General features: G+C 45.2%; 1 protein-coding gene and 1 pseudogene across 3 annotated transcripts in view; one reads left to right on the top strand and one right to left on the bottom strand.

Annotated features, from left to right (window-relative positions):
* The window catches only part of LOC139276337 (acyl-coenzyme A thioesterase 9, mitochondrial-like), a 75,972-nt gene that overhangs the window by 43,339 nt on the left and 5,911 nt on the right, over positions 1-26,722 (bottom strand). For 2 of the 3 annotated variants that reach the window (XM_070894169.1, XM_070894171.1), the window contains exons 2-7: positions 8,549-8,649; positions 5,325-5,351; positions 4,848-4,893; positions 2,214-2,381; positions 2,056-2,093; positions 123-203 (exon numbers count right to left, since the gene is read on the bottom strand). In XM_070894169.1, the coding sequence (XP_070750270.1) occupies positions 123-203; positions 2,056-2,093; positions 2,214-2,381; positions 4,848-4,893; positions 5,325-5,351; positions 8,549-8,649 (461 nt within the window). Of the gene's footprint in view, positions 1-122; positions 204-2,055; positions 2,094-2,213; positions 2,382-4,847; positions 4,894-5,324; positions 5,352-8,548; positions 8,650-24,937; positions 24,999-26,722 lie in introns of all 3 variants that reach the window. The other variant, XM_070894170.1, reaches the window with a different exon arrangement.
* Positions 17,420-17,895, top strand: LOC139276356 (histone H2A-like; annotated as a pseudogene).

The raw sequence follows: 26,722 nt of genomic DNA on the forward strand, positions 1-26,722 counted from the left end.
GTGGAAACTTGGGGCCATAATATTACAGAAAACATGTTGGTGCAATGAAAATGTTTTGGGGTACTATAAGAATTCTACAAATAGTCTTCATACTTTCACAATTGAGAAGAATGTAAACGTACCTATTTCATCAACAAGTGCGGTGACAATAGAAAAAGGGCTTCTCGGACACTCAGTTTTGGCATGGGTATAACTAATTAAAACTGCAAAACAGAAAGGAAATGTTCATTACACCACACTGACTTTTCAACAATTAATGCTCTCAAACATTAACTTTATTGAAATAGAAACTATTTCTTGTCCTCTGCACAAATTACAACAGCACTGCTACACGTTCATCCTTGTCTTTCCATTATTGGCCACTCACCTCCTGCTCCTTTGTTTATCTATCACCTGCTCTTAAAATGCCTGCTCCAACTCTGGATATCTCTCTCTCTCTGGGCACATTCTCCGTTCCAACTGTGTCCCTTCCTCCTCCTCCAAACCCCATTTTTCCAAATTTTCCCAGTCTTCCAAACCTGCAAACTAGCAAGAATGTTTTGTACCTCACTGAACCCTATACGATATGGCAGCACATAAATAAAACTATTGCAGGAACCTCAGCACCAAGCTCTTTTTTTGTCAAACACATGATCGCCCACCAAGAGTCTCAACTCTTTGTAATGTCCAAGCTCATCTAAAAATTGAATATAGCTGCTCCCATATCTGGGCACGTTGATACTTTACTTCCATCACATTCCTTGACTGGATACATGAAAAGTTCGTCTCTAGCTAGCCTCCAACTAATAATACTATTCATTGCACTTCTCGTCTCTCGCACTACTTTCGCAATACTGCTTTGTATCTCATCTTTTGGATGAGATGTTAAACCGAGGCCCCATCTGTCCTCTCAAATGGACGTAAAAGATCCCATAGTCACTATTTGGAAGAAGAGCAAGGGAGTTATCCCCGGTGTCCTGGTCAATATTTGTCCCTCAATCAGCATAACAAAAAACAGATTATCTGGTCATTATCACATTGCTGTTTGTGGGAGCTTGCTGTGCGCACATTGGCTGCCGCGTTTCTCACATTACAACAGTGACTACACTCCAAAAGTACTTCATTGGCTGTAAAGTGCTTTGAGACGTCCGGTGGTCATGAAAGGCGCTATATAAATCCAAGTCAGTCATTCTTTCTTTATGGTCAGTGCTCCTTTGAACCTTGACCTCCTAGTCCTCCAAAGTTGCAAAAAGGTCATGCTGTCTCCTACTCTAATTCATTCTATCACAGAACCTTGAAACGTATTTCCTTCAGACTCGAGTTCCTCCAACAACAATACCAAACTTTGTTGTCACTCAATCACTGTGTCCTGATTTACTTCATTTACTTATTTTAACCTGGGCCTTGACCACTCATACATACCACACTAACCAAATAGAACTGTGGTGTTTCTGCATTCAGAATGAACAGCCCCACTACTGCTCTACACACACCTACCATGTAGTGTTCAGTATATTTCCAAGTTTACTGAGTTTAAAAATGACCATCACGGAGCAGGATAATAAACCGATTAATTGGGATTTAGGATCTGAAGAAACAGTATAGGATGCCATGTACCCTCCATTAAACTGAGCCCCCATCTGCCCTCTCAGGTGGATGTAAACGATCCCACGGCACTATTTCGAAGAAGAGCAGGAGAGTTATCCCCGGTGTCCTGGCCAATATTTATCCCTCAATCAACATGACAAAAAAACAGATGATCTGGTCATTATCACATTGCTGTTTGTGGGAGCTTGTTGTGGGCAAATTGGCTGCCGCGTTTCTCACATTACAACAGTGACTACACTCCAAAGGTACTTCACTGGCTGTAAAGCGCTTTGAGACGTCTGGTAGTCGCAAAAGGCGCTATATAAATATAAGTCTTTCTTTCTATTCCTGCATTATCTTCATCATTTGTCATCATCTCTACTACCCTTTCATATATTTCACACAATCTTCACCATTCTAGGTATGCCCCTTGCTCAAGCCATAAAAAAGTTCAATAGCTTTTTATACTGTTGTATGCCGGAGCTTTACCTCCAAATGAGTCAAGGTCTTCAAAGATCCTGCCAAATCTGCGTAAGGAACAATAACCGAGAATCAATATAAAAATAGTGTGTGTAATTTTGAGAAAGTTTGATGCCAAAGTTAAAAGGTAATTGAAACTATAAATCATGACTGATCAGCTGCTGTACCTTACATAATTGTATACATTCAGATACTTTTCTCTTAAGTGGGGTTGGCTTCCTAATGGTAGATAGGCTTCCTGATAACTGTCCTTCATTCGTCGACATGGCAAGTCGCCCTGGTAGGTTACCGTTACAGGACTTGATGCTTTTTCCTTTACAGATTGGAGATGTTCACTGGGAAAGAGTTAAGAAAACTAGAAATGTAACCAATGCTGAATATCCTAAACGTAATGACACAAGTAGATGAGTCGATGGGGCTGGAACGTCTCCCGGCAAAGCGGACACTCTGCCTTTGTGTTGCACCATTCGGTGATGCACTCCCAGCAGAAGAGATGGCCGCACAGAGTGGCCGTTGAGTGCCTACGCTCTTCTAAACACAGTATACACCTGGAGCTGCAGACTGAATGGAAAGACATGGAGATAAGGGTGTGGGAGACAAGGGAAAGGTTTAAAAAGAGACAGAAGAATAAGGGATAGCAGAGAGGGAACTAGAGCAATAGTGGGGGGGCAGCAAATGGGAGAATGTCTCTTCTCAGAACACAGATCTTTCAAATCCTCTTCTTTCCTCCATTCTCAATTGGGCTTTTCACCAGATGCAACTGCTCTTGCACTGATTGGTGGTTACAGGGGGAGGAGGGGTGAATGGAGTGAGCGGGGGGCAGGGGTGGAGAGAAGGGGCCAGGGGTGGGGTGGGGGAGAGAGGGCCAAAGCTGGGGGGGGGGGGGGGGGAGAAAGGGCCAAGGGTGGGGGAGGAGGGCCAGGGGTGGGGGGGGGGGGGGGAAAGAGAGGGCCAAGGGTGGGGGGGGGGGGGGGAAGAGGAGGCCAAGGGTGGGGGGGGGGAATGGAGGGCCAAGGGTGGGGGGGGGGGGAAGGAGGGCCAGGGGTGGGGGTGGGGGTGGGGAAGAGGGCCAGGGGTGGGGGGGGGAGGATAGAGGGCCAGGGGTGGGGGGGGGGGGGGATAGAGAGCCAAGGGTGGGGGGGGGGGGGCAGAGAAAGAAGGCCAGGGGTGGGGGGGGGGGCGAGAGGGCCAGGGGTGGGGGGGGGTGTCGGAGGGCCAGGAGTTGGGGAAGGGGGGAGGGGAGAGAGGGCCAGGAGTGGGGGGGGGGGGGGGGGGGGGGAGGAGAAGAGGGGTGGGGGGAGAGGGCCAGGAGTTGGGGGGGGGGGGGGAGAGGGCCAGGAGTGGGGGGGGGGGGGGGGGGAGAGAGAAAGGGCCAGGGGTGGGGGGGGGGGGGAAAGAGGGCCAGGAGTGGGGGTGGGGAGGGAGGAGGGGAGAGGGCCAGGGGTGGGGGGGAGGAGGGCCAGGGGTGGGGGGGGAGGAGGGCCAGGGGTGGGAAGAGAGAGCCAGGAGTGGGGGGGGGGGGGGGGGGAGGAGAAAGAGGGCCGGGGTTGGGGGGGGGGGGGGGGGGGGAGAGGGCTAGGGGTGGGGGCCAGCGGTCGGGGGGAGGTGTGGTGCAAAGCGACAGGGATAGGGAGGCAATGGGCCGGGGTATGGAGGAAGCTGGGTGGATGGGATGGTAGGTGAGGCAGAGAAGACGACATGGGAAGAAGTGGCAGTAGCAGCAAGTTAGCATGGCGAGGAGATAGGGTGCGGGGCATCTGAAGCTGATACGGGGCAAGGGGATAGGGTACTGCCTGAGCTTCATTGCTTTCAGATATTGCCCTGTAGATTTCTAACCCAACAACCCCAGCCTGTGCCTTGGCCGTACCCCCAACCCTCCCATATAACTAGAAACCAGCTTACTGCTCTGAGTAGCTTTCCCCTTCTCATCACTGAAAGAAAATGAAACTAGGTGAGAGAGAGGGGGGGGGGGGGGCAAAAGGACTGAAGAAAGCATGAAAATTGGGTCAGAAAGAAAGGGCGGCCCCTTATTTTAAGATTATGCCCCCTAGTTCTAGTCTCCCCTATCAGTGGAAACATCCTCTCTGCATCCACCTTGTCAAGCCCCTTTATAATCTTATACGTTTCGATAAGATCACCTCTCTTTCTTCTGAATTACAATTAGAGACCCATCCTACTCAACCTTTCCTCATAAGTCAACCCCCTCATCCCCGGAATCAACCTAGTGAACCTTCTCCGAACTGCCTCCAAAGCAAGTATATCCTTTCATAAATATGGAAACCAAAACTGTACGCAGTATTCCAGCTGTAGCCTCACCAATACCCTGTAGCAAGATTTCCCTGCTTTTCTACTCCATCCCCTTTGCAATAAAGGGCAAGAATCCATTGGCCTCCCTGTACACTATATTCTTATACTGGGTTCGGGGCCCAGGAGAGGCGAGACTCCAGGGGCAGCACAGGCCAGCCCACACTGCGATATGTGTGCACACTAGGTCTGTGCAGCAGAGCTTGGTCTTTGGTCGTCTTGGTTAACCCTTGCCACTGGATCAAGCCCGTGTGGTGGCTGGTGTGCAACAGCCACCACACGTTAAAAAAATCCACCCTTCAATCTTCAGTTCGGGACCTAGATTGTCCGTCATTGAACCACCTGTGAACTCATCCCTTTTTGGTGTGGAAGTGGGTCATCTTCGATACGAGGGACTGCCTAATACTAATACTTTACTATTCTTAAATTCCCATTAATAGAACATACGCTTAAAATTAGATTATACATTTTTTAAATAGTTGAGGAGATCAACATACCTCCAGTATTTAGACGCACCAACAATATTCCGTAGATCTGCCCGTACTGAACAAAAAGAGCAACTTGGTTAATGTCAGATTAGATTTGCACTTTATTTTGATAAATTATTTTTCGTTCAAAATAAATTTTGCTATTTGCTACTGCTGAACAGATAGCAGTAAAATCTTGAAACTATTTCTGTAGATAAGAGAAAGCAAAATAATGCAGAAGCTGGAAATGTGAAAATGCTGGAAACATTCAGCAGGTCAGGCAGTATCTGTGGAGAGAGAAACGTTTCAGGTCTGTGACCTTTCACGAGTCCTGATGGTAATTCTCCTGAAACGTTAACTCAGTTTCTCCCTCCACAGATGCTGCCTGACCTGCTGAGTATTCCTGCCATTTTCTGCTCATGTTTCTATAGAGAAGAGGCTCATTCGCTCTATGGATACAGCTACAATATAAATGAATGCACTAAATATTCAAACTGTGACACTCACCATCACTCATTAACCTTTTGGAATGTCCTGTGGAGGGAAAATACAAAGAAGGACTGAGCTTTTCAGTAGGTTTCCAAGGGCTCCTGATCACAGTTTTGCAACTACAAAGTGAATACAAGCTAAACAAATGTTGCAATACAACCAAACACTAACCACATATTCTAATCTGTCTTTTTTTTAAAAAAAAGATATTGTACAGTTTCTTTTATAAAATAAATCATAGAAATTTACAGCACAGAAGGAGGCTATTTCGGCCCATCATGTCTGCGTCGGCCAACAAAGAGCTACCCAGCCTAATCTCACTTTCCAGCTCTCGGTCCGTAGCCCTGTAGGTTACAGCACGTCAAGTGCACATCCAAGTACTTTTTAAATGTGTTGAGGGTTTCTGTCTCTACCACCCTTTCAGGCAGTGAGTTCCAGACCCCCACAGCCCTCTGGTGAAGAAATTTCCCCTCAAATCCCCTCTAAATCTCCTACCAATTACTTTTAATCTATGCCCTCTGGTTGTTGACCCCTCTGCTAAGGGAAATAGGTCCTTCCTATCCACTCTTTCTAGGCCCCTCATAATTTTATGCACCTCAATAAATCTTGAAGAAAACGATGTGATCAACAGTGTGCAACTTGTGACTGAAGGGGCTATGTCCAATTATCACCATTCCCAGAGGAGCCCAACAGTACTGATTTCAGCTACTTCCATTCTTCCTCAGCAACTAAAGCCCTAAAGCAGGCACTGAGCAAGAACAGTGTGAATAGACTTCGTTATGTGTCATGTTTTCTTCAGACTGGACATCTTTGGCGCTTCACAAATCGATGATGGTCAATGTTACAACTGAAATGGACTCCAGGATTGGAGACATCCGATGGCAGCTCTCCAACAGAAGAGGAATATAAAACAGGATTTAAAAAATATATAATCACACTTTTTCTTTAAATGTAGACACATTGGGCCCAAGTTTCCACATGATTTGCGCCTGATTTTTAGGAGCAACTGGTGGAGAACGGACTATCTTAGAAATCGCAATTCTCCACATTTTTTTTCTGCAGTTCTAGTCAGTTGGAACAGTTTCACTTTGGAACAGAATTTTTTCTTCAAAAGAGGGCGTGTCCGGCCACTGACGCCTGATTTCAAAGTTTCCACAGTGAAAACGTACTCCAAACCAACTTAGAATGGAGCAAGTGAAGATTTTTGTAGAACTGAAAAAACCTGTTCTACACATTAAAAAATCAGGCGCAGGTTACAAATTAGGCGTCCAGAACGAGGTGGCGGGGGGGGGGGAGATGGGAAGTCATTAAATTCTATAATAAATCCTTATTTATACTTATACAAATATTATACAAATAAATCCAACCTGAATAAAAATTTATAAGCAAAGAAAAGATTAAATAAACCATCTTCCTACCTGTGTGAAAGTGCTTCAGCCAGGGAGAATGCTGCAGGAAGCCTCACAAGTTGAGGCAGCCGTTCGTTCGACGGCAGGGGGGGGGGGAGGAGGAAGCCGTTCCCGACGGCGGGCGGGGGGGGGGGGGAGGGAGTGCGGGCCCGACCGACCGAATGCAGTGGGGGGGGGGGGGAGGGAGTGTGGGCCCGACCGACCGCAGCGGGGGGGGGACCGACCGACCGAACGCAGTGGGGGGGGGGGGGGGGGGGAGGAGAGGAGAGGAAGCCGTTCCAGACGGCGGGCGGGGGGGGAGGGAGGGAGTGCGGGCCCGACCGACCGCAGCGGGGGGGGGGGGGGGGGGAGGAGACAGTGAGAAGGCTGTAGGAAGCCTCACATGTTCAGCAGCCATTCCCGACGGCATCGGGGGGGAGGCCATCGGGAAACGGCTGCCTCAACTTCTGAGGCTTCCTGCAGCCTTCTCACTGCTGCAAGAAGCCTCAGTGCTGATCATGGAAGGGCAGGAAAAAAACTAATTTAAATGGTACCCGCCCCCTCCCACTTACAAAATCGGCACGAGTGGTAGGCTCCGCCCCCCCCCTCCAGAATCGCGCGTTTTTTTTCCGGCGCGAAAAACGGATGCCCAGCTCGGAGGGGCGCCCGTTTTTTATCGTGTGGAAACTTGGGGCCTAAGTAATTACTTGGAACAAAAAGCCTTTCTTTCCCCTGCAAGAACTCACTGATATTTGGATTTTGCACTTCCGCTTAGTTTGTGGAAATGATCCACATCTCAAGACACTGCCATATAGCGACAGCAGGCTGTCTGGTTGTTGTAATTTTGAATTAATCAAGAATGAAGTCATCTTTGGCATGTAAAAAAATTGCTGATGCAGAAGGGTCGGTAACCAGAGGACACAGATTTAAGGTAATTGGCAAAACAGCCAGAGGCGAGATGAGGAATTTTTTTTTTTAATGAAGCAAGTGGTTATGATCTGGAATGCACGGCATGAAATAGTGGAGGAAGTAGATTCACCAGTAACATTCAAACGGGAACTGGATAAATCCTTGAAGGGGAGAAAATTGCAAGACTATGAGGGAAGGGCATTGGATGGGACGAATTGGATAGCTCCTCAAAGACACAATGGGCCGAGTGGCTTCCTCCTGTGCTGTAAGATTCTAGTCTGTGATGCTGTTATCCTCCCCCCGCTAAAGCTACACATGACGCAAGATAAACCTTTTTAGCAGTGGCCGTGTCAAACTACATCCCCTCCCCTCCACCATGCACGCCATTACTTTGAATAATGGTTCGCCAATTACTTGATGTATGGATGGTTTGAAACACCTGCTTTCTAGAACTGTAAGGGCACAGTATGCTCTTGGGATTAACAAGTAATATGACGGAAGCTAGTGGTAGGTGAGAATTCTACCAAGGAAGCAAGGCAACACCTCAGTTCTAGTGGCAAAATAGCTTTGCAATAGAGACAAAAAAAGGCCCACCCTCTACCAACTCTACAGCCTGTTGCCATTTTTAATGCTGGCAAAAAGGCCTCAAATGTCACTTTCCGCTACCTGGCCTGCATTTACCAGGAGTGTCCCGAGCTCTTGGCAATAAAAATAACAATCAGGTTGGCCATGCGCTTACCAGCAACCAATAAAATTGCTAGAAAGTGGCATGAATAGAACGGTCACGTGACAACAGCTGGCAGAGGTCACATGATCTTTACTGGCCCACAAGATTGCTGAAAAGGGAAAGTTATCAATGTTTATTACACAAGACAATGAGACATTTAATTATTAATCTCACAGAAAACCTCTGTGGTAGACACAATAAAATTACTGGTTCAATACCTTCGGCCAGTTCTGGGGAACATCCCTCAGAATGCAAACCCGTAGAGAGTGAGGGACATTGCCTGACGAGAATGCAAGAAATACTCCGGAGCATCCAATACCTTTCAAAACAAAAAGAGTATTTAGAAAAAACTGAAGTTTTAACCTTACTCTCTTCCTTTAGGACCCTTAAAAGTACCACTTTGACCAAGCCCTGTCCTAATGTCTCCTTCTTTGGTTCAGTGTCACTTTCTGGTTTGGTTACACTCCTGTGAAGCGCCTTGGAATGTTTTACTAGATTAAAGATGCTATATGAAGGTAAACTGTTATTTTTGGGGGTATACATTGCAATTGGCATTGTAAGATATCCTAGCTGTATATACATATATATGTAGTGAAGTGCATCTGGGAGGGCGCTGAGCACCTCAAGTCTCATCGCCGAGAGCATGCAGAAACCAAGTGCAGGCAGCGGAAAGAGCGTGCGGCAAACCTGTCCCACCCTCCCCTTCCCTCAACGACTATCTGTCCCACCTGTGACAGGGACTGTGGTTCTTGTATTGGGACTGTTCAACCACCTAAGGACTCATTTTAAGAGTGGAAGTAAGTCTTCCTCAATTGCGAGGGACTGCCTATGATGATGACGTAGGGTTAGGATTTGGTTTACTCTCTTGATTAAAGTTTTTGCTTTTGTTTTAGATCATAAGAAATAGGAGCAGGAGTAGGCCATTTGGCCCCTTGAGCCTGCTCCATCATTCAATGGCTGATCTGACATTGATACTTTTAAATGGTTTGTGGATTTGTACTGTAGCTAAAAATAATGAAATATTTAAAATTGTTCATTCCCAGGATGGTTTAGGGTTTAATACATCAGAGCGCAATTTAGCTGAATGTGCTGTTTAGCTTCTGCTGAAGATAGAAACATAGAAACATAGAAAATAGGTGCAGGAGCAGGCCATTCAGCCCTTCTAGCCTGCACCGCCATTCAATGAGTTCATGGTTGAACATGAAACTTCAGTACCCCCTTCCTGCTTTCACGCCATACTCCTTGATCCCCCGAGTAGTAAGGACTTCATCTAACTCCCTTTTGAATATATTTAGTGAATTGGCCTCAACTACTTCCTGTGGTAGAGAATTCCACAGGTTCACCACTCTCTGGGTGAAGAAGTTTCTCCTTATCTCGGTCCTAAATGGCTTACCCCTTATCCTTAGACTGTGACCCCTGGTTCTGGACTTCCCCAACATTGGGAACATTCTTCCTGCATCCAACCTGTCTAAACCCGTCAGAATTTTAAACGTTTCTATGAGGTCCCCTCTCACTCTTCTGAACTCCAGTGAATACAAGCCCAGTTGATCCAGTCTTTCTTGATAGGTCAGTCCCACCATCCCGGGAATCAGTCTGGTGAATCTTCACTGCACTCCCTCAATAGCAAGAATGTCCTTCCTCAAGTTAGGAGATCAAAACTGTACACAATACTCCAGGTGTGGCCTCACCAAGGCCCTGTACAACTGTAGCAACACCTCCCTGCCCCTGTACTCAAATCCCCTCGCTATGAAGGCCAACATGCCATTTGCTTTCTTAACCGCCTGCTGTACCTGCATGCCAACCTTCAATGACTGATGTACCATGACACCCAGGTCTCGTTGCACCTTCCCTTTTCCTAATCTGTCACCATTCAGATAATAGTCTGTCTCTCTGTTTTTACCACCAAAGTGGATAACCTCACATTTATCCACATTATACTTCATCTGCCATGCATTTGCCCACTCACCTAACCTATCCAAGTCACTCTGCAGCCTCATAGCATCCTCCTCGCAGCTCACACTGCCACCCAACTTAGTGTCATCCGCAAATTTGGAGATACTACATTTAATCCCCTCGTCTAAATCATTAATGTACAATGTAAACAGCTGGGGCCCCAGCACAGAACCCTGCGGTACCCCACTAGTCACTGCCTGCCATTCCGAAAAGTATCCATTTACTCCTATTCTTTGCTTCTTGTCTGACAACCAGTTCTCAATCCACGTCAGCACACTACCCCCAATCCCATATGCTTTAACTTTGCACATTAATCTCCTGTGTGGGACCTTGTCGAAAGCCTTCTGAAAGTCCAAATATACCACATCAACTGGTACTCCTTTGTCCACTTTATTGAAAACATCCTCAAAAAATTCCAGAAGATTTGTCAAGCATGATCTCCCTTTCACAAATCCATGCTGACTTGGACCTATCATGTCACCATTTTCCAAATGCGCTGCTATGACATCTTTAATAATTGATTCCATCATTTTACCCACTACTGAGGTCAGGCTGACCGGTCTATAATTCCCTGCTTTCTCTCTCCCTCCTTTTTTAAAAAGTGGGGTTACATTGGCTACCCTCCACTCGATAGGAACTGATCCAGAGTCAATGGAATGTTGGAAAATGACTGTCAATGCATCCGCTATTTCCAAGGCCACCTCCTTAAGTACTCTGGGATGCAGTCCATCAGGCCCTGGGGATTTATCAGCCTTCAATCCCATCAATTTCCCCAACACAATTTCCCGACTAATAAAGATTTCCCTCAGTTCCTCCTCCTTACTAGACCCTCTGACCACTTTTATATCCGGAAGGTTGTTTGTGTCCTCCTTAGTGAATACTGAACCAAAGTACTTGTTCAATTGGTCTGCCATTTCTTTGTTCCCCGTTAAGATGTGGGCTGCATGTTGTGTAATTTGTAGCTGTTGACATACTTTTGTGGCCATATTGCGAAACGAGATAACCAAGGCAGTCTTGAGATAGGAAGTGGGACAATGGAGCTCAGGGTGGTTGGTTACATCCTATCTGGTAAACAAGGTTGCATCTGGTGTTTTGAAGATACGACAACATTTCTGGTGCTCTTGTTCACAATAATAAATCGGCAAGAATAGTGTGCATGACTAGGGGCCTATTAAGATTTTGATCTTTCCGTAACAATTTGTAGAGTCAGGATGGAAGGATCAATGGAGATTATGTCACTACTTAGAGAAAAATGAGGCACTTGTGCTTATTTCTTTGTATGTCTACTACTTAAAAGTCTGGATTTGGCCGAACACAATGAACAGATTTTGTTGCAACCATATTTGGTGCTGTATTTCAATTGTTTTACATTGGCGACTGCGGCAGGACCTGACTGACAACATTCCTGCATGTGTGACACTAGTGTCTAGGACAATCGGAACTGAGGAAACCATTTCAGCGGGAGTGAGGGATTATCCCTCCAGTAGCAAGAGTAACTATGGCAACTGTCAAGGAAGCTCTGCAAAAGAAGCTTATTGACGTAGCTGGTAGTGAGATGCTAGTCACCATAATGACTAAAATAAATGAGCCGTACACGATGGCGATGACCCACATATAGGCGTTGGTGAATGAGAAAATGATGACGCTAAAAGCAGCGAGACATTTATTAGAATATGCAGCTCATTTTTGCAAGCAGATAAATGATACTAGAATAAGTGATGTTAAAAGAGAAAGCAGAGAATGAGGGAACACATCAACGACAATTGGAGGATGTATTGGTCATGCTGGCTCAGTCACATCTGGGCAGCTACCACCGATACAGCCCAAGGGGTAGGGAGTCAGCAGGCAATACAGGAACGGGATATTTTAGAGAACAGGAGATTGAAACTAGAAAACGCTAGAGCAGACTGGCGTGAGCTTATGATTCAGCCAATGAGATTGGTGCATCACACGCAATCTAAATCCCCTGGGAGGACAGGCGCACCAACATTAGCATCCTCGACCAGGTCAACATCCCCAACAAGCACTGACCACACTTGATCAGCTCTGTTGGGGCAGGCCACATCGTTCGCATGCCAGACACGAGACTCCCAAAGCAAGCCCTCTACTCAGAACTCCTTCACGGCAAACGAGCCAAAGGTGGGCAGAGGAAATGTTACAAGGACACCCTCAAAGCCTCCCTGATAAAGTGCAACATCCCCACCGATACCTGGGAGTCCCTGGCCAAAGACCGCCCTAAGTGGAGGAAGTGCATCCGGGAGGGCGCTGAGCACCTCGAGTCTCATCGCCGAGAGCATGCAGAAAACAAGCGCAAGCAGCGGAAGGAGCGTGCGGCAAATCTGTCCCACCCTCCCTTACCCTCAACGACTATCTGCCCCACTTGTGACAGGGACTGTGGCTCTCGTATTGGACTGTTCAGCCACCTAAGGACTCATTCGAAGAATGGAAGCAAGCCTTCCTTGATTCCGAGGGACTGCCTCTGATGATGAAATTAACAACTGATGAATTTAAGTGAATTGAGGAGCTCTTGCTCTGATGGAGCGAGAGGAGCTGTTAAAACAGTGAGACCACGTGATGGCCTGGTAGTGAATAGAGAGTTCTTTGTAGAGAAAGGGCGGAAGCTATTGTGCTATGCTTCTGACTTCTGTGCAGAGAGAACCGCAAATGACGGGGCTAAGCTACATATGGGAAAATTCTCATTGGATAAAAACAGTCTGGAACAGGATAAAATCTTGTTGGAACAAGGTTGGTCAGATACAGTCAATGGCTGCTACTGCCTATGAGAATTTTTAGAAAAGAGAAGTTGGAAGAATTCAAAATAGAAGCGCGCGATAAGAAAATTCAGAGATTGAAAGATAAAATTGTTGCCAACAAGCAGCAGTGGCTTGTTCAAGAGCACTGAAAGTTTCTGTAAAAAGGGACTGTCTCAAAACAGAATGGAAAGGGACAATTAGCCCTTTTGCAGCAAACAATGGCTGTAAAGGGCTTCCGTAGAAATTCCTTTGTTAGATGAGAAGAGCAAGAACAGATTTAGGAAGAGAAAGAAACTGAAAGCCCATAGCAAATATCAGAGATTGAATTGTTTGAGAAAACAGGATTGAAGTAACAGACTTTTTTGTGTAGCATGCGCTTTAAATGTGTTCTGTTTCCGTTGTTTTACAGAACTAAAATCAGTTTATCCCTTTGAAGTCCTATTAACAGTAATGCAAGCATTTTGATCAGTGTATTTTCTACGAGTATATGCTGACTTACGTTTTTTAATTGTTTTCTCAGTATGTGTATACCTTTATTTTGCGATAGAGTTCTTCTGGTTTTGGATTTGAAAACTAAAATAACAGACCCAAGTGTCTGATCAAATTATGAATGCTGGTTTTCTGTGGATGTCCACTACAGACAGCTAGTTAGTTAAACCATGTTGATATTCCTTGTGCGAACAACTTGTGATTGTTACATTAAATTTGGCACTTTTGAGTTAATCAACCCTAATAAGGAATTAATATTTTAAGGTGGATAAGAACAAATAAGGTTTGAGTGTGACTAAGGTACCTAGAGTTGTTATCAGAGTGTGAATGTCGTTGATAAACATACTGTATATTCGGTTGAGACATTACACCGAGGCTCCATCTACTCTCTCAGGTAGACATAAAAGATCCCATGGCACTATTTCGAAGAAGAGCAGAGGAGTTATCCCGTGTCCTGGCCAATATTTATCCCTCAATCAACATAACAAAAACAGATTATCTGGCTATTATCACATTGATGTTTGAGAGATCTTGCTGAGCATAAATTGGCTGCCGCGTTTCCTACATTACAACAGCGACTACTTTAAAAAGTACTTAGTTGGCTGCAAAGCACTTTGGGATGTCCGGTGGTAGCGAAATGATAGATATTTATGGTACAGGAGGCAGCCATTCGGCCCATCGTGTCTGTGCTGGCCGAAAAATAGCTATCCAGCCTAATCCCACTTTTTCATTGCTCTTGGTCCATAGCCCTGGAGGTTAGGGCACTACAAGTGCATATCCAAGTACTTTTTAAATGCAATGTGAGTTTCTGCCTCTACCGCCCTTTCAGGTAGTGAGTTCCCAACCCCCATCACCCTCTGAGTGAAGAAATGTTTCCTCATCTCCCCTCTAACCCTTCCACTTTAAATCTATGCCCCCTGGTTATTGACTGTCTGCTAAGGATAATAGGTCCTTATCCTATTAGAGTGGTCCTTATCCTCGAGTGGTCCTGATACCACTGATAATTTTATAAACCTCAATTAAATCTCCCCTCAGCCACCTCTGTTCCAAAGAAAACAAAACCCAGACTATCCAATCTTTCCTCGAAGCTAAAATTCTCCAGTCCTGGAGAACTTACCGTTATAAATTATAACAGTTTGGGCTTTGAAATTAATATCCCTGTCCCGGATCCAATATAGAGATCACCGTAAATAATTATCAATATTAATATACAGGGACAGAATCACAAATTGGTGTAATCACATGTGTGGGGATCCCTTGAAATGAAGGGCCCTTTCACACCAACAGACATGCGACATTTCCCAGTGTATCTTTACACAATGAGTGGCTCTTTCAATGTAAACTGGGGCAGGAGTTCCTGAGAAATTGACTTCCAGATTGCAGTGAGCTTGTTTGTGATTGGTGGCAAGCGCTGATGATGATTGGATATCTCAAGAGAGTGGTGCATTTAAAAAGCATTGTAACCTCACTCCCAATTACCCAATCATTGCCTTCACCCATCCCTCATTAGCATAGGGCTGCCAATGTAATCCCAGCCCGGAGCAGGTTTGTGTCATTTTGTGTCTGAAATCAAGTTTGAGAATGACTGAGGAGAAGAAAGCAGCTCCCAAGAACAGTGCCAAGAAAAGCTTGGCGAAAGCCATGACAAAGAGCGGCAAAAAGCAGAGGAAGTCATAGGGAGGAGAGTTATTCCATCTACAAAGTGATGAAGCAGGTTCACCCCGACACCGGTATCTCCTCCAAGGCCATGAACATTACGAACGATATTTTCGAGCGCATTGCGGGTGAGGCTCCCCACCTGGCCCATTACAACAAGCGCCGCACCATCAGCTCCCGGGAGATCCAAAGCACCGTGCGCCTGCTGCTGCCCGGGGAGCTGGCCAAGCACGCCGTGTCAGAAGGGACAAAGGCGGTGACCAAGTCCACCAGCTCCCAGTAAAACTCCAGTGTGCTGACATGATTCCTTTAAGAGCCACTCACAACCTCTGGAAAAGCTGCAACATTATGTAATTGATTTTAATACTAAGTATCCTTCTGGAACTTTCCAATTCCCTCTGATTTATGTTTTAATCCGGTTGCAAGATTCTCGGGAATGCATTTTCATTGCCCGGCACAATCTTTGTGTCCCAATTCAATTGATGGCCCATAAACTAAACACTGGCCCCTGATCCTTTGTACACTTTTCTCTCAGACCCACTCATATTCCGCCCCTTCCCAGACTGTGGTCAGTAAGAGCCGATTTCAGGGGAATGGATCAGTCTTCAACTTGTTACTCTCTCTTTGAAGTTTGTTTGATTATTAGGGAGTATCAGTTCATGAACCGTATACCCCTTGTAGTAGATCTAATGTCCTTGTTGGACACCTAGCACCAGGAGTCTCGGCTCTGATTTCACTCCCGCAGCAGCTCCTGTAAATGGGCATCAATCTGTGATTTTTTTTTTTTAAGAAATATTGAGCTGGAATGTGTCCCGTTACAGAATACTGTGACTGAGGTTTTATTGCCGTCCGTCACAGACAATTTAAAAGTGAACAGAGAACAAACCCGAATTTGGACAGGACTGTAAACCCGTGTCTGAAAATTGTGATGGGAAACAACACAATGTAAGAAATTGTAAATTCTTTGTCTGAAGGCAAATTATTTACTAAAGCCATTCCTGGTCTTACAAATATACTGGCAGGCTTTTCAAGTTTGAAAAATCGTTACAGGTTGGAAAATTTGGCGCTATTATTTTCAGCCCTTTTCTCATTGTCGTCTGCTGATTGGTGAATTAAGCTGCTATCTGATTGGTTGTATGAACAGCCCAACGAGACTCAGTTCAACGTGAGTGGGGTGCCGCTGGGACCCCAACTATTTACAATATATATTAACGACTTGGAAGAAGGGACTGATTGTAACGTAGCCAAGTTTGCTGACGATACAAAGATGGGAGGAAAAGCAATGTGTGAGGAGGATATAAAAAAAGCTGCAAAAGGACATAGACAGGCTAAGTGAGTGGGCAAAAATTTTGCAGATGGCATACAATGCACTTTAGCAGAAAAAAAATCAAAGAGCAAGTTATTATTTAATTGGAGAAAGATTGCAAAGTGCTGCAGTACAGCGGGACCTGGGGATACTTGTACATGAGATACAGGAGGATAGTATGCAGGTACAGCAAGTGATCAGGAAGGCCAATGGAGTCTTGGCCTTTATTGCAAAGGGGATGGAGTATAAAAGCAGGGAAGTCTTGTTACAGCTGTGCTGGGTATTGGTGAGGTCACATCTGGAATACTGCGTACATTTATGAAGGGATATGCTTGCTTTGGAGACAGTACAGAGAAGGTTCACTAGGTTGATTCCGGTGATGAGGGGGTTGACTTATGAGGAAAGGTTGAGTAGGTTGGGCCTCTACTCATTGGAATTCAGAAGAATGAGAGGTGATCTTATCGAAACGTATAAGATTATGAGGGGGCTTGACAAGGTGGATGCAGAGAGGATGTTTCCACTGATAGGGGAGACTAGAACTAGGAGGCATACTCTTAGAATAAGGGGCCGCCCATTTAGAACTGAGATGAGGAGAAATTTTTTCTCTCAGAGGGTTGTAAATCTGTGGAATTCAGTGCCTCAGAGAGCTGTGGAAGCTGGGACATTAAATAAATTTAAGACAGAAATAGACAGTTTCTTAAACGATAAAGGAATAAAGGGTTATGGGGAGCGGGCAGGGAAGTGGAGCTGAGTCCATGATCAGATCAGCCATGATCGTATTGAATGGTGGAGCAGGCTCGAGGGGCCATATGGCATACTCCTGCTCCTATTTCTTATGACCAATCACAAGCGCTCCCAATGCATTCCTCCTGAAGGTATAAGGAGGGCGAGTGTGGGAGGTGTTCCTCATTCTTTGTGAAAATGTTTGAGAGATGTCTGGAAGAGGAAAAACCAGCGGTAAAGCTCGGCCCAAGGCCAAGTCCCGCTCCTCCCGGGCTGGACTGCAGTTCCCTGCGGGCTGTGTTCACAGGCTCCTGCGAAAGGGCAACTACGCTGAGCGTGTGGGTGCTGGAGCCCTGGTCAGCATGGCTACTGTGCTCGAGTATCTGATAGCTGAAATCCTGGAGCTGGCCGGCAACGTGGCCCGCGACAAGACCTGCATCATCCCCTACGCAATGACGAGGAGTTCTAAAAGCTGCTGGGACAGGTAACCATCGCTCAGGGCAGGGTGCTGCCTAACCTCCAGGCTGCGCTGCTGCCCAAGAAAACCAACGCTGGGCCCCAAGAGCAAGTAAAACGGACAAGAATTTATACAATTAACCCAAAGGCTCTTTTCCGAGCCACCCAAAGTATCTGTGAAAGGGCTGGTTACTGCCTCAAGGGAGTCTGGCATCTTGAATTAATTTAACGCTAAGTTGGCCTGTTTCAGATCTGTCCATGGGTGTTTTCAGTTCCCTGTCCCGATTGTAACTCGATTGCTATTTTGATGGCAATTAAGAGGAATTGTGTCTGCTCACACATCATCATAGGCACTCAAGGTGCTCAGCACCCTCCCGGATGCACTTCCTCCACTTAGGGCAGTCTTTGGCCAGGGATTCCCAGGTGTCAGTTGCACTTTATCAGGGAGGCTTTGAGGGTGTCCTTGTAACGTTTCCTCTGCCCACCTTTGGCTCGTTTGCTGTGAAGGAGTTCCGAGTAGAGCGCTTGCTTTGGGAGTCTCATGACTGACATATGAACAATGTGGCCTGCCCAGCACAACTGATCAAGTGTGGTCACTGCTTCAATGCTGGGAATGTTGGCCTGGTTGAGGACGCTAATGTTGGTGCGTCTGTCCTCCCAGGGGATTTGCAGGATCTTGCGGGGACATCGTTGGTGGTATTTCTCCAGAGACTTGGTGTCTACTGTACATGGTCCATGTCTCCGAGCCGTACAGGAGGGTGGGTATTACTACAGCCCTGTAGACCATGAGCTTGGTGGCAGATTTGAGGGCCTGGTCTTCACTCTTTTCCTCAGGCGGCCGAAGGCGACAAGATTCAACACCGCCTCCAGTGCTCACACATATGCCCCTCTAGTTAACAGTGAATAATTGAACTACAGGCATCAGAATCAACAGTTTTAGAAATTGCGCCACCTTCGGTTTGCTAAATAATTTTTTTTGAGTCTGTCAATGAAAACTGTATGAAGAGAATCAGTGGTGATGAATTCATTTAGTAATAAAAGGGTCTGGTTTAATTCTGGTCTGTTTTGAATTTAGACATTTTGAATGCTGGTTTAATTCTCAGGAGCTCCGGGTGCCTCTGATCAATTGGAATCTACTCCCGGGACACAGAGTAAACCCGGGAATGAAGAGGCCATTCTCGGGCTGTAAAGGTGCTATATAAATGCAAGTCTTTATTTTAATTTAAGATTACCCCCCCCCAAAGAAATGGGAGATTTAAGGGAAGCTTTTGACTTTCATAAAAAGTGTTTGGTTGCATACTTTTTTGGGTTAAAGATGTGTGGTATGGATGTAATTTACAATATACCACTCCCACTAATGCAGAGAGTGATTTTTTTTTGAAAAAGTTAAAAGCAGCTTTGGAGAATTACAAAGTTACAGTTTGAACATTTTCAAAGTTTTTTATTGACTTAGTCGCACCTCTACAACTGCTATTTTGATGGTAATTAGAGGAACTGTGTTTAAAAGAACATCTTTTGAATTTTAAACCATAACAGGTCATGAAAGAGTTTCCCCGAAATTCCTCGACGCTGCCACAGTGAGCAATATGCTATAATAAACTACTGCTACTGAAATTTTTCAGGGGCACCAACCATTGAAAGGCATTTCCTTTTTCAGTTCATAAATTTGGTTGATATCTGATTAAATTCTAATCTGTATGGAGAGTTATTTCTTTAGATTGAAAGGATGGCGTGAATGTTCCTTGCTGCTCTGAGGAAGGAGATACCAGAGTACCTGAATACTTCTCTTGCTAATGTCAATTGGCGGTTCAAGATGGGTTGATATTTGTCTGGCAGAATGAAACACACAAAACATTACATTTTTCATAGGATGACATTAAGGCAAATAAGTATTCATCAATTGTGGTAACTGTTTGTACTGTGGAGTCATGTTCAAGGGCAAGGGCAAGAGCCCAAAGATAACAAAACCAAATTGGACCAGGATGAATCAATAAAATGCCCCGGGACAAGCAGAAGGATCACATAATGGGCGGATAGCAATCTGCGAGTTGGAAATTTTCCTACTGTTAAATATTATTTTTTGTATCTTTGTCTTCAAATTCATATAATTTTATGTATGTAAAATGTAATCACACTTTTACTAAGAGCAATTTGGGAAGAGAATCAGGTGAATTGACAAAAGAATGTGGGCAAATGATAAATCAATGCACAAGTAATTAAAGGGATGGTTCAAAGGAATAAATAGGCAGACAAGGGATGTTATAGAAGAACTAGCACTTAAAGCAACTGCTCTCAAAGGCAACTATGTACGGTGGGTTACTTTTAAGATTCATAAAGGGGTTAAATGTTATTATAAACAATTGGATTTCAAACTTATATTAGACAAATAAATGACAATCTGGAATTCAGATGGGAATATATGGGCTCAATTTTCCCCAGTTTTTGCTGGGGTTTTTTTTTTGAGTAGGCTGCTTTTTCTGGCCTAACTTAGAAATCCCCAGTTTCCCGAATCAATTTGCACCAGTGTAACTGACTTAGTTACGGTTTTTTTAGGTACGTTTTTTTTGGCTCAAAAGAGGGCGTTACCAGCTACCTCCGCCAATTCTGGCCATTTAGAAAACTTTGGCCAGCTAATAGTTACTGCATTTCTACTTCGGCCAGCGTATGTGGTCACTCGAGTAAATCCTTGCGGAGAGTTAAAGAAATCAGCACAGGTAAGTGCAGCAGCTGCCCGGACAGCAGCAGCAGGAAAGGTAAGAGAGAAGGGTGGGGGTAGGGAGAGGAGACGAGGGGAAGGAGAGGGTGTGGGGTGGAAGCCTTTCGGGTGCAGTTAGGTGCGGGGGATCGGGGGGGTGACCACTCGACCTGGGCTAGGGATGGGGGAGCGGACCGGGAGGCCACTCGGCCTGGGTTATGGGCGGGAGAACGCACCAGCAAGCCCTTCGGCCAGGGCTAGGGAGCAGACCGGGAGGTTGAAGACAGGGCAGGTAGGTGGGGGGGGGGGGGGGGGGTCATTTCGGTCCAGGATAGGTGTAGGCCAGCCCCCTGCCATCACAGGCCGAAAGGACCCCGCACGGCCCGGGATAGCAGCGGCTTCAGTTTCCAGCCCAGCCTCAGCCTTTTTTCAGTTTCTAACCTCAGCCCTTCTGAGCGTCCCTCGTTACCCTAGCAACATCAGTTTTTGGCGCACAAAGCTTAAGGCCAATCTGCGCCGTTCCAAATTTCGGCGCAACTTTTTTTTTGTTTGGCGCATTTGGGCCACTAAAAAATCGTACGTATCTCTTCAACTGCGCCAAAAACATCACCCATGTGGAAAACTGAGCTCATAGTTTGGTGTAAGGTGTGAACTTTGAAATTGTGTGTTATGTTAGTAAGCCTTGCAAGCAAAGTGGTATTATTTTGCGATTGTTCCTGTGATAGTGGCATTATTATTACTATCTGCTAATGATAAACTGAAGGGCTTTTAAAAGTGGAATCAATATGTTTGTTGGAGGGTGATTATAGACAAGGAATTTATGAATTATCTGAAGGTATTAGTGAGGGGGAAAGAAGGGTTGTGGGTTGCACCAGACACTTCATGCACAGTTCCAGGACAAGTGGTGCCTGCCTATGCGGCTGTGATGTGTTGTAGAATTCATTGTCAGTATGTGGTTTCACTCTGGATGAAGAATTTCCTAACTGCACTATACAGGTTGATCGGTGGAACTTAAAAAGAATTACTGTTCGGAGCAAGCAAGATACTGTGCTATACACCATTTGTATGGTTTGATGGTTAACAATTCACCTTACACCAACAAAAACAAGAATGACTAAATTTGGGGATAAAATATTGGTGCCCGTGAGGAAATTCAAATAAAGGTTACCCTCTACAGAGAAGCCTTACGGGCAGTTATAAATTTTGACCATAAAAGAACTGTATACTTAAGTGGTTAATGCAGAAAGTAAAAAGAAAAGGGTACTTAGATCTTGCTAAATGAATTACAAATGATATAAAGAGGGATATGAGTATTATGAGCTTGCAAAACACCTTGGGTGAGGTTTTTCTCTGTTCCTCATTGTCCAGATGTGAACTTTGTTAGTTAGTTTTCTGCGGGTTTGAAGGCTAGTAAGAAGTTTAAAACTCTAGTCTGAACAATTGAAAATTATGAGGTTGTTGAATTGTAAGTGAGGTATCAGAAAGGGATTCTTCACCCTCAAAGAGGGGACTGAGATACCCTAGTTGTCTATACATGGGATTAGGATTTGATTTAATCTCATTATTAAGGTTTTTGCTTCCTTTTTACTTATAAATGACTAGTGGATTTGAACTATAGCTAGAAATAATGAAATAGTTAAAGTGGTTCCCAGAATAATTTCGGGTTTAATGTGTCAGGGTATAATTTAGCTGACTATGCTGTTTCGCTTCTGCTGAGATATGGGTGTGTGATTCATGCCTGTTGACTTATTTTTGTCGGTATATTGTGGAACAAGACAGTCAAGGCAGTCTTGAGATAGGAATTGAGACAATGGAGCTTAAATGATTGGTTACATCCCAGATGGTAAACAAGTTTACATCTGGTGTTTTGAAGGAACTATATTATTTCTGGGGGTCTTGTTATGCCATAATAAATCAGCAAGAACAGTGTGCGTGACTAGAGGCCTATAAAGATCCTTAGCAATTTGTCGAGTCAGGATCAGGATTGATGGAAGGTTACATCTCAATTCACTAAATATATTCAAAAAGGAGTTAGATGAAGTCCTTACTACTAGGGGGATCAAGGGGTATGGCGAGAAAGCAGGAATGGGGTACTGAAGTTACATGTTCAGCCATGAACTCATTGAATGGCGGTGCAGGCTAGAAGGGCCGAATGGCCTGCTCCTGCACCTATTTTCTATGTTTCTATGTACTCAGGGAAAAATAGGTTAATTGTGTTTATTTCTCTGAATGTCTGCTACTCAAAAACATTGTATGTGTCAGAACTTGGTCAAACACAATAAACTGATTGTGTTGCAATCATTATGGTGTGCGATTTGAATTTTCTTGCGGCATCACAGTACTGGCTATCAATCCCTGCCAAAATCCTGAAAAGGTGTACAGCATTTTATGAGCTCAATTTCAACCTCCAAAAAAAAAAAGAGATTGTATGTAGGGTCATTTACTCTGCCTGGCTTCAAATACTGATAGAAGACACTACAATATAAAAAGCAAAGATTTGCATTTATATTTTGTTTTTCATGACCTCAGGACTTTACAAAGTGCTTTACAGCCAATGAAATACCTTTTGAAGTGCAGTCACAGTTGTAATGTAGGAAACATGGCAGCCAATTTGCACACAGCGAGTTCCCACAAAACTGCAATAGGATAAATGACCAGATAATCTGTTTTTCAGTGATGTTGGTTGAGGGATCATCATCAAAGGCAGTTCCTCGAAATCGAGGAAGACTTGCTTCCACTCAAAGCAAGTTCTCAGGTGACTGTACAGTCCAATACAGGAATTACAGTCTCTGTCACAGGTGGGACAGACAGTGGTTGGAGGAAAGGGTGGGTGGGGAGTCTGGTTTGCCGCACACTCCTTCTGCTGCCTGCGCTTGATTTCTGCATGCATAGTCAGGGCACTGGGGAAAACTCCCCTGCTCTTCATTGAAATAATGCCGAGGGATCTTTTACATGCACCCGAGGGAGCAGATGGGGCCTCGGTTTAACGTCTCATCCAAAAGATGGTGCCTCCGACTGTACAGCGCTCCCCGAGTATTGCGCCGGAATTTGGGCTGAAGTCTCTGAAGTGGGACTTGAACCCACAACCTTCTGACACCATCTGAGTCACAGCTGACAATATATGCAGGAACTATCTACAGCACGAAAGAATTTCTGTCACAACATCTGAAGAGCTCTAAATGGAAGTTAGGTGCCTCGCAAAGTAAAACCTCCAGCAGCAGCTGAAAGGGAGAACTAAGAAAAAAAGACATTTAAAAACAGATGGCGTCTGTATCTGGACTGCTGTAGTCACAGTGGCCCTCCCAAAGAAAAGTTTATCTAAAGAAATAGGGTCCCTGTGACCCAAAATTAAGTCAGCACAGTAACAGACTCCACCCGCTTTGATCACCTGAAAGTACTTGCGTGCCTCAATGCAATGCCAGTGTGCGGTAAACACGAGAAACTGGTCTGATACCAAGGCTAAGGCAATTGTGCCGGAGAAGGAGCAGCAGCCAAAACAAATAGTATAAATAAAAATCAGCTGCAATTCTGTCAAACAAAGAGAAAATGTTGGAAACGGCAAGCAGTATCTGTGGAGAGAAAGAAAGAACGTGCATTTATAAAGAGCCTTTTACAACATTCCAAAGCACTGCACAGACAATGAAGTATTTTTGAAGTGTAATACAGCAGCCCAAATTGCACACAGCCAGGTCCCATTAATATGAGATAAATGATCAGATAATCGATTCTAATGATGAGCGATAAATATTGGCCACAGCACCAGGCAAACTTACTGTTCTTCTTTGAAGTGCCATGGGATCTTTTACATCCACCTGAAGAGGCAGATTTGGTTTAACGTCTCATCCAAAAGACAGCACCTCAAATAGTGCAACGTTCCCTCAGTACTGCAGTACTCAATCTCTGCAAGATCCTACAAATCCCCTGGGGGGGACATACGCACCAACATTAGCGTTCTCGATCAGGCCAACATCCCCAGCATTGAAGCACTGACCACACTTGATCAGCTCCGCTGGGCGGGCCACACTGTCTGCTTGCCAGACACAAGACTCCCAAAGCAAGCGCTCCACTCGAAACTCCTTCACGGCAAACGAGCCAAAGGTGGGCAGAGGAAATGTTTCAAGGACACCTTCAAAGCCTCCCTGATAAAGTGCAACATCCCCACTGACACCTGGGAGTCCCTGGCCAAAGACTGCCCGAAGTGGAGGAAGTGCATCCGGGAGGGCGCTGAGCACCTCGAGTCTCATCGCCGAGAGCATGCTGAAATAAAGCGCAGGCAGTGGAAGGAGCGTGCGGCAAACCTGTCCCACCCACCCCTTCCCTCAACGACTGTCTGTCCCACCTGTGACAGGGACTGTGGCTCTCATATTGGACTGTTCAGCCACCTAAGGGCTCATTTTACGAGTGGAAGCAAGTCTTCCTCGATTCCGAAGAAATTGCCTATGATGATGATGACTATGACTGCACTGGAGAATGTGCTCAAGTCCTGGAATGGTGTTTGAACCCATGGCCTTCTGACTCAGAGGTGAGAGTGTTACCTATCACTTTCAAAACTCAAGAGTCCACACACAACAGTTACCTCATCTGTTCTCTCCACAAATGTTCCAGGACTTGCTGAGTGTTTCCAGTATTTTCTGTTTCTGTTTCAACAAAACCATGTTTGATTACGCTTTCCAGGTTTGCCTTGGGCAAATCATGCACTCTAACTATTCCAAGTGGAGGCTATTGTAAAACTGGCTGTGTACTGTAGCAGTGCGAGCGCCTGTGTATCCAGAATGGGTATTGATCCATCGGCTGTGGACAAAAACAGCCTGCCTCTGGACATTATTTACAGGAAACTTGCAAACTCAACAGTAACTGCACCCAGTTTAGATTACGAGCCAATTCACAATCCAAAAAAATGTTGTGAATTGAGTATTTATTTTGACTCATTTGTTGGCTGCGGAGTGCCAAATGGAAGTAGATTTTTGCTTGAAAAAGAGCAACTTTAAAGGTACAAGGAGCCAGCAGGCAAGTGGGAACAGACTAGGTGGTTTATGGAGAAACATTGGCACAGACTTGATGAGCTGAATGGCCCATTTCTGTGCTATAACAGGAAGTAATTGAACATATTGAGTCAGATTTTGCTGTCAAGATAACGGCGAAGAAAATGGTGCTCGCTGTTATTTATGCGCAAATGATACAGTAAGTTCAGGCGAGGAGCAGCTGTGCGGTTAAACAAATATCCAAAAGTTACTGACGGAGCTGTGCTGCTCTTCCGTTAACTTTGCAAAAACAGCATCTTGCCGTCTGGCTCACCATTGAAATGCATTGAACGTGACGTTGCTGTATCTGTGTAGTAGATACAAACTAAACTAGCCAAAGAAGGTTAAGTCTTGTTCATTCCAGTCCAAGTACCCTTAATAACGTGATGTGTTATTTACCGCCAGGCAACAGCTCTGGCACTGAGAATTAACTATTACAAGTGTGGAGTTGCTGAATGGTTCGAGATGCCGAATGGCCTAACTCCTGTGCCCAAGATAAAAACAGAAAATGCTGTAAATATTCAGCAGGTCATGCAGCATCTGCAAAGAGAGAAACAGAGTTAACGTTTCAGCTCGATGACCTTTCGTCAGAACCTGTGCCTAAGCACTGATTGAAAGGCAAAAAAGCTGCCAGTTTGGAACTATCATTTATTCCTAGGTTTACAACCATGAAGGGCTGCAGTGATGTCAACCCACTGGTCCCCGACCAGACAGAGGATGATCAGGACAGAACAGGACAGAAAGACTCGCATTTATATTGCGCATTTCATGACCACCGGACATCCCAAATCGCTTTACAGCCAATGAAGTATTTTTTGAAGTGTAGTCACTGTTGTAATGCAGAAACCACAAGCAGCCAATGTGAGCACAGCAAGCTCCCACAGACTGCAATGTGATAATGACCAGATAATCTGTTTCAGTGACGATGTTTGAGGGATATTGTTGAGGACACCGGGGATAACTCTCCTGCTCATCTTCGAAACAGTGACCGAGGGATCTTTTACACACACCCGAGAGGGCAGAGGGAGCCTTGGTATTCTGTCTCCTGAAAGACAGCACTCTGACAGTGCAGCACTCCCTCAGCACTCCTCCATCCGAGGCGGTCCCTCAAACGAGAATGACTTGCTTCCACATGAGTTCACAGATGTTTCAATGAAGGACACCGATATTCCAGTCCTGAACTCCAATTGAAGGGGTGGAAGATGCCTGTGCATGGATTTATTTAACATGTGGTGACCGTTGCACATCAGCTAACACACGGGCTTGACAGAGCTAGGCCTTTATCCTGTGGCAAGGTTAACCAGGACAACTAGAGACCTGCTCTGCTGCATGGACCTAGT

This window comes from Pristiophorus japonicus, chromosome 11 (genome assembly GCF_044704955.1).
Source record: "Pristiophorus japonicus isolate sPriJap1 chromosome 11, sPriJap1.hap1, whole genome shotgun sequence".
NCBI lineage: Eukaryota > Metazoa > Chordata > Chondrichthyes > Pristiophoridae > Pristiophorus > Pristiophorus japonicus.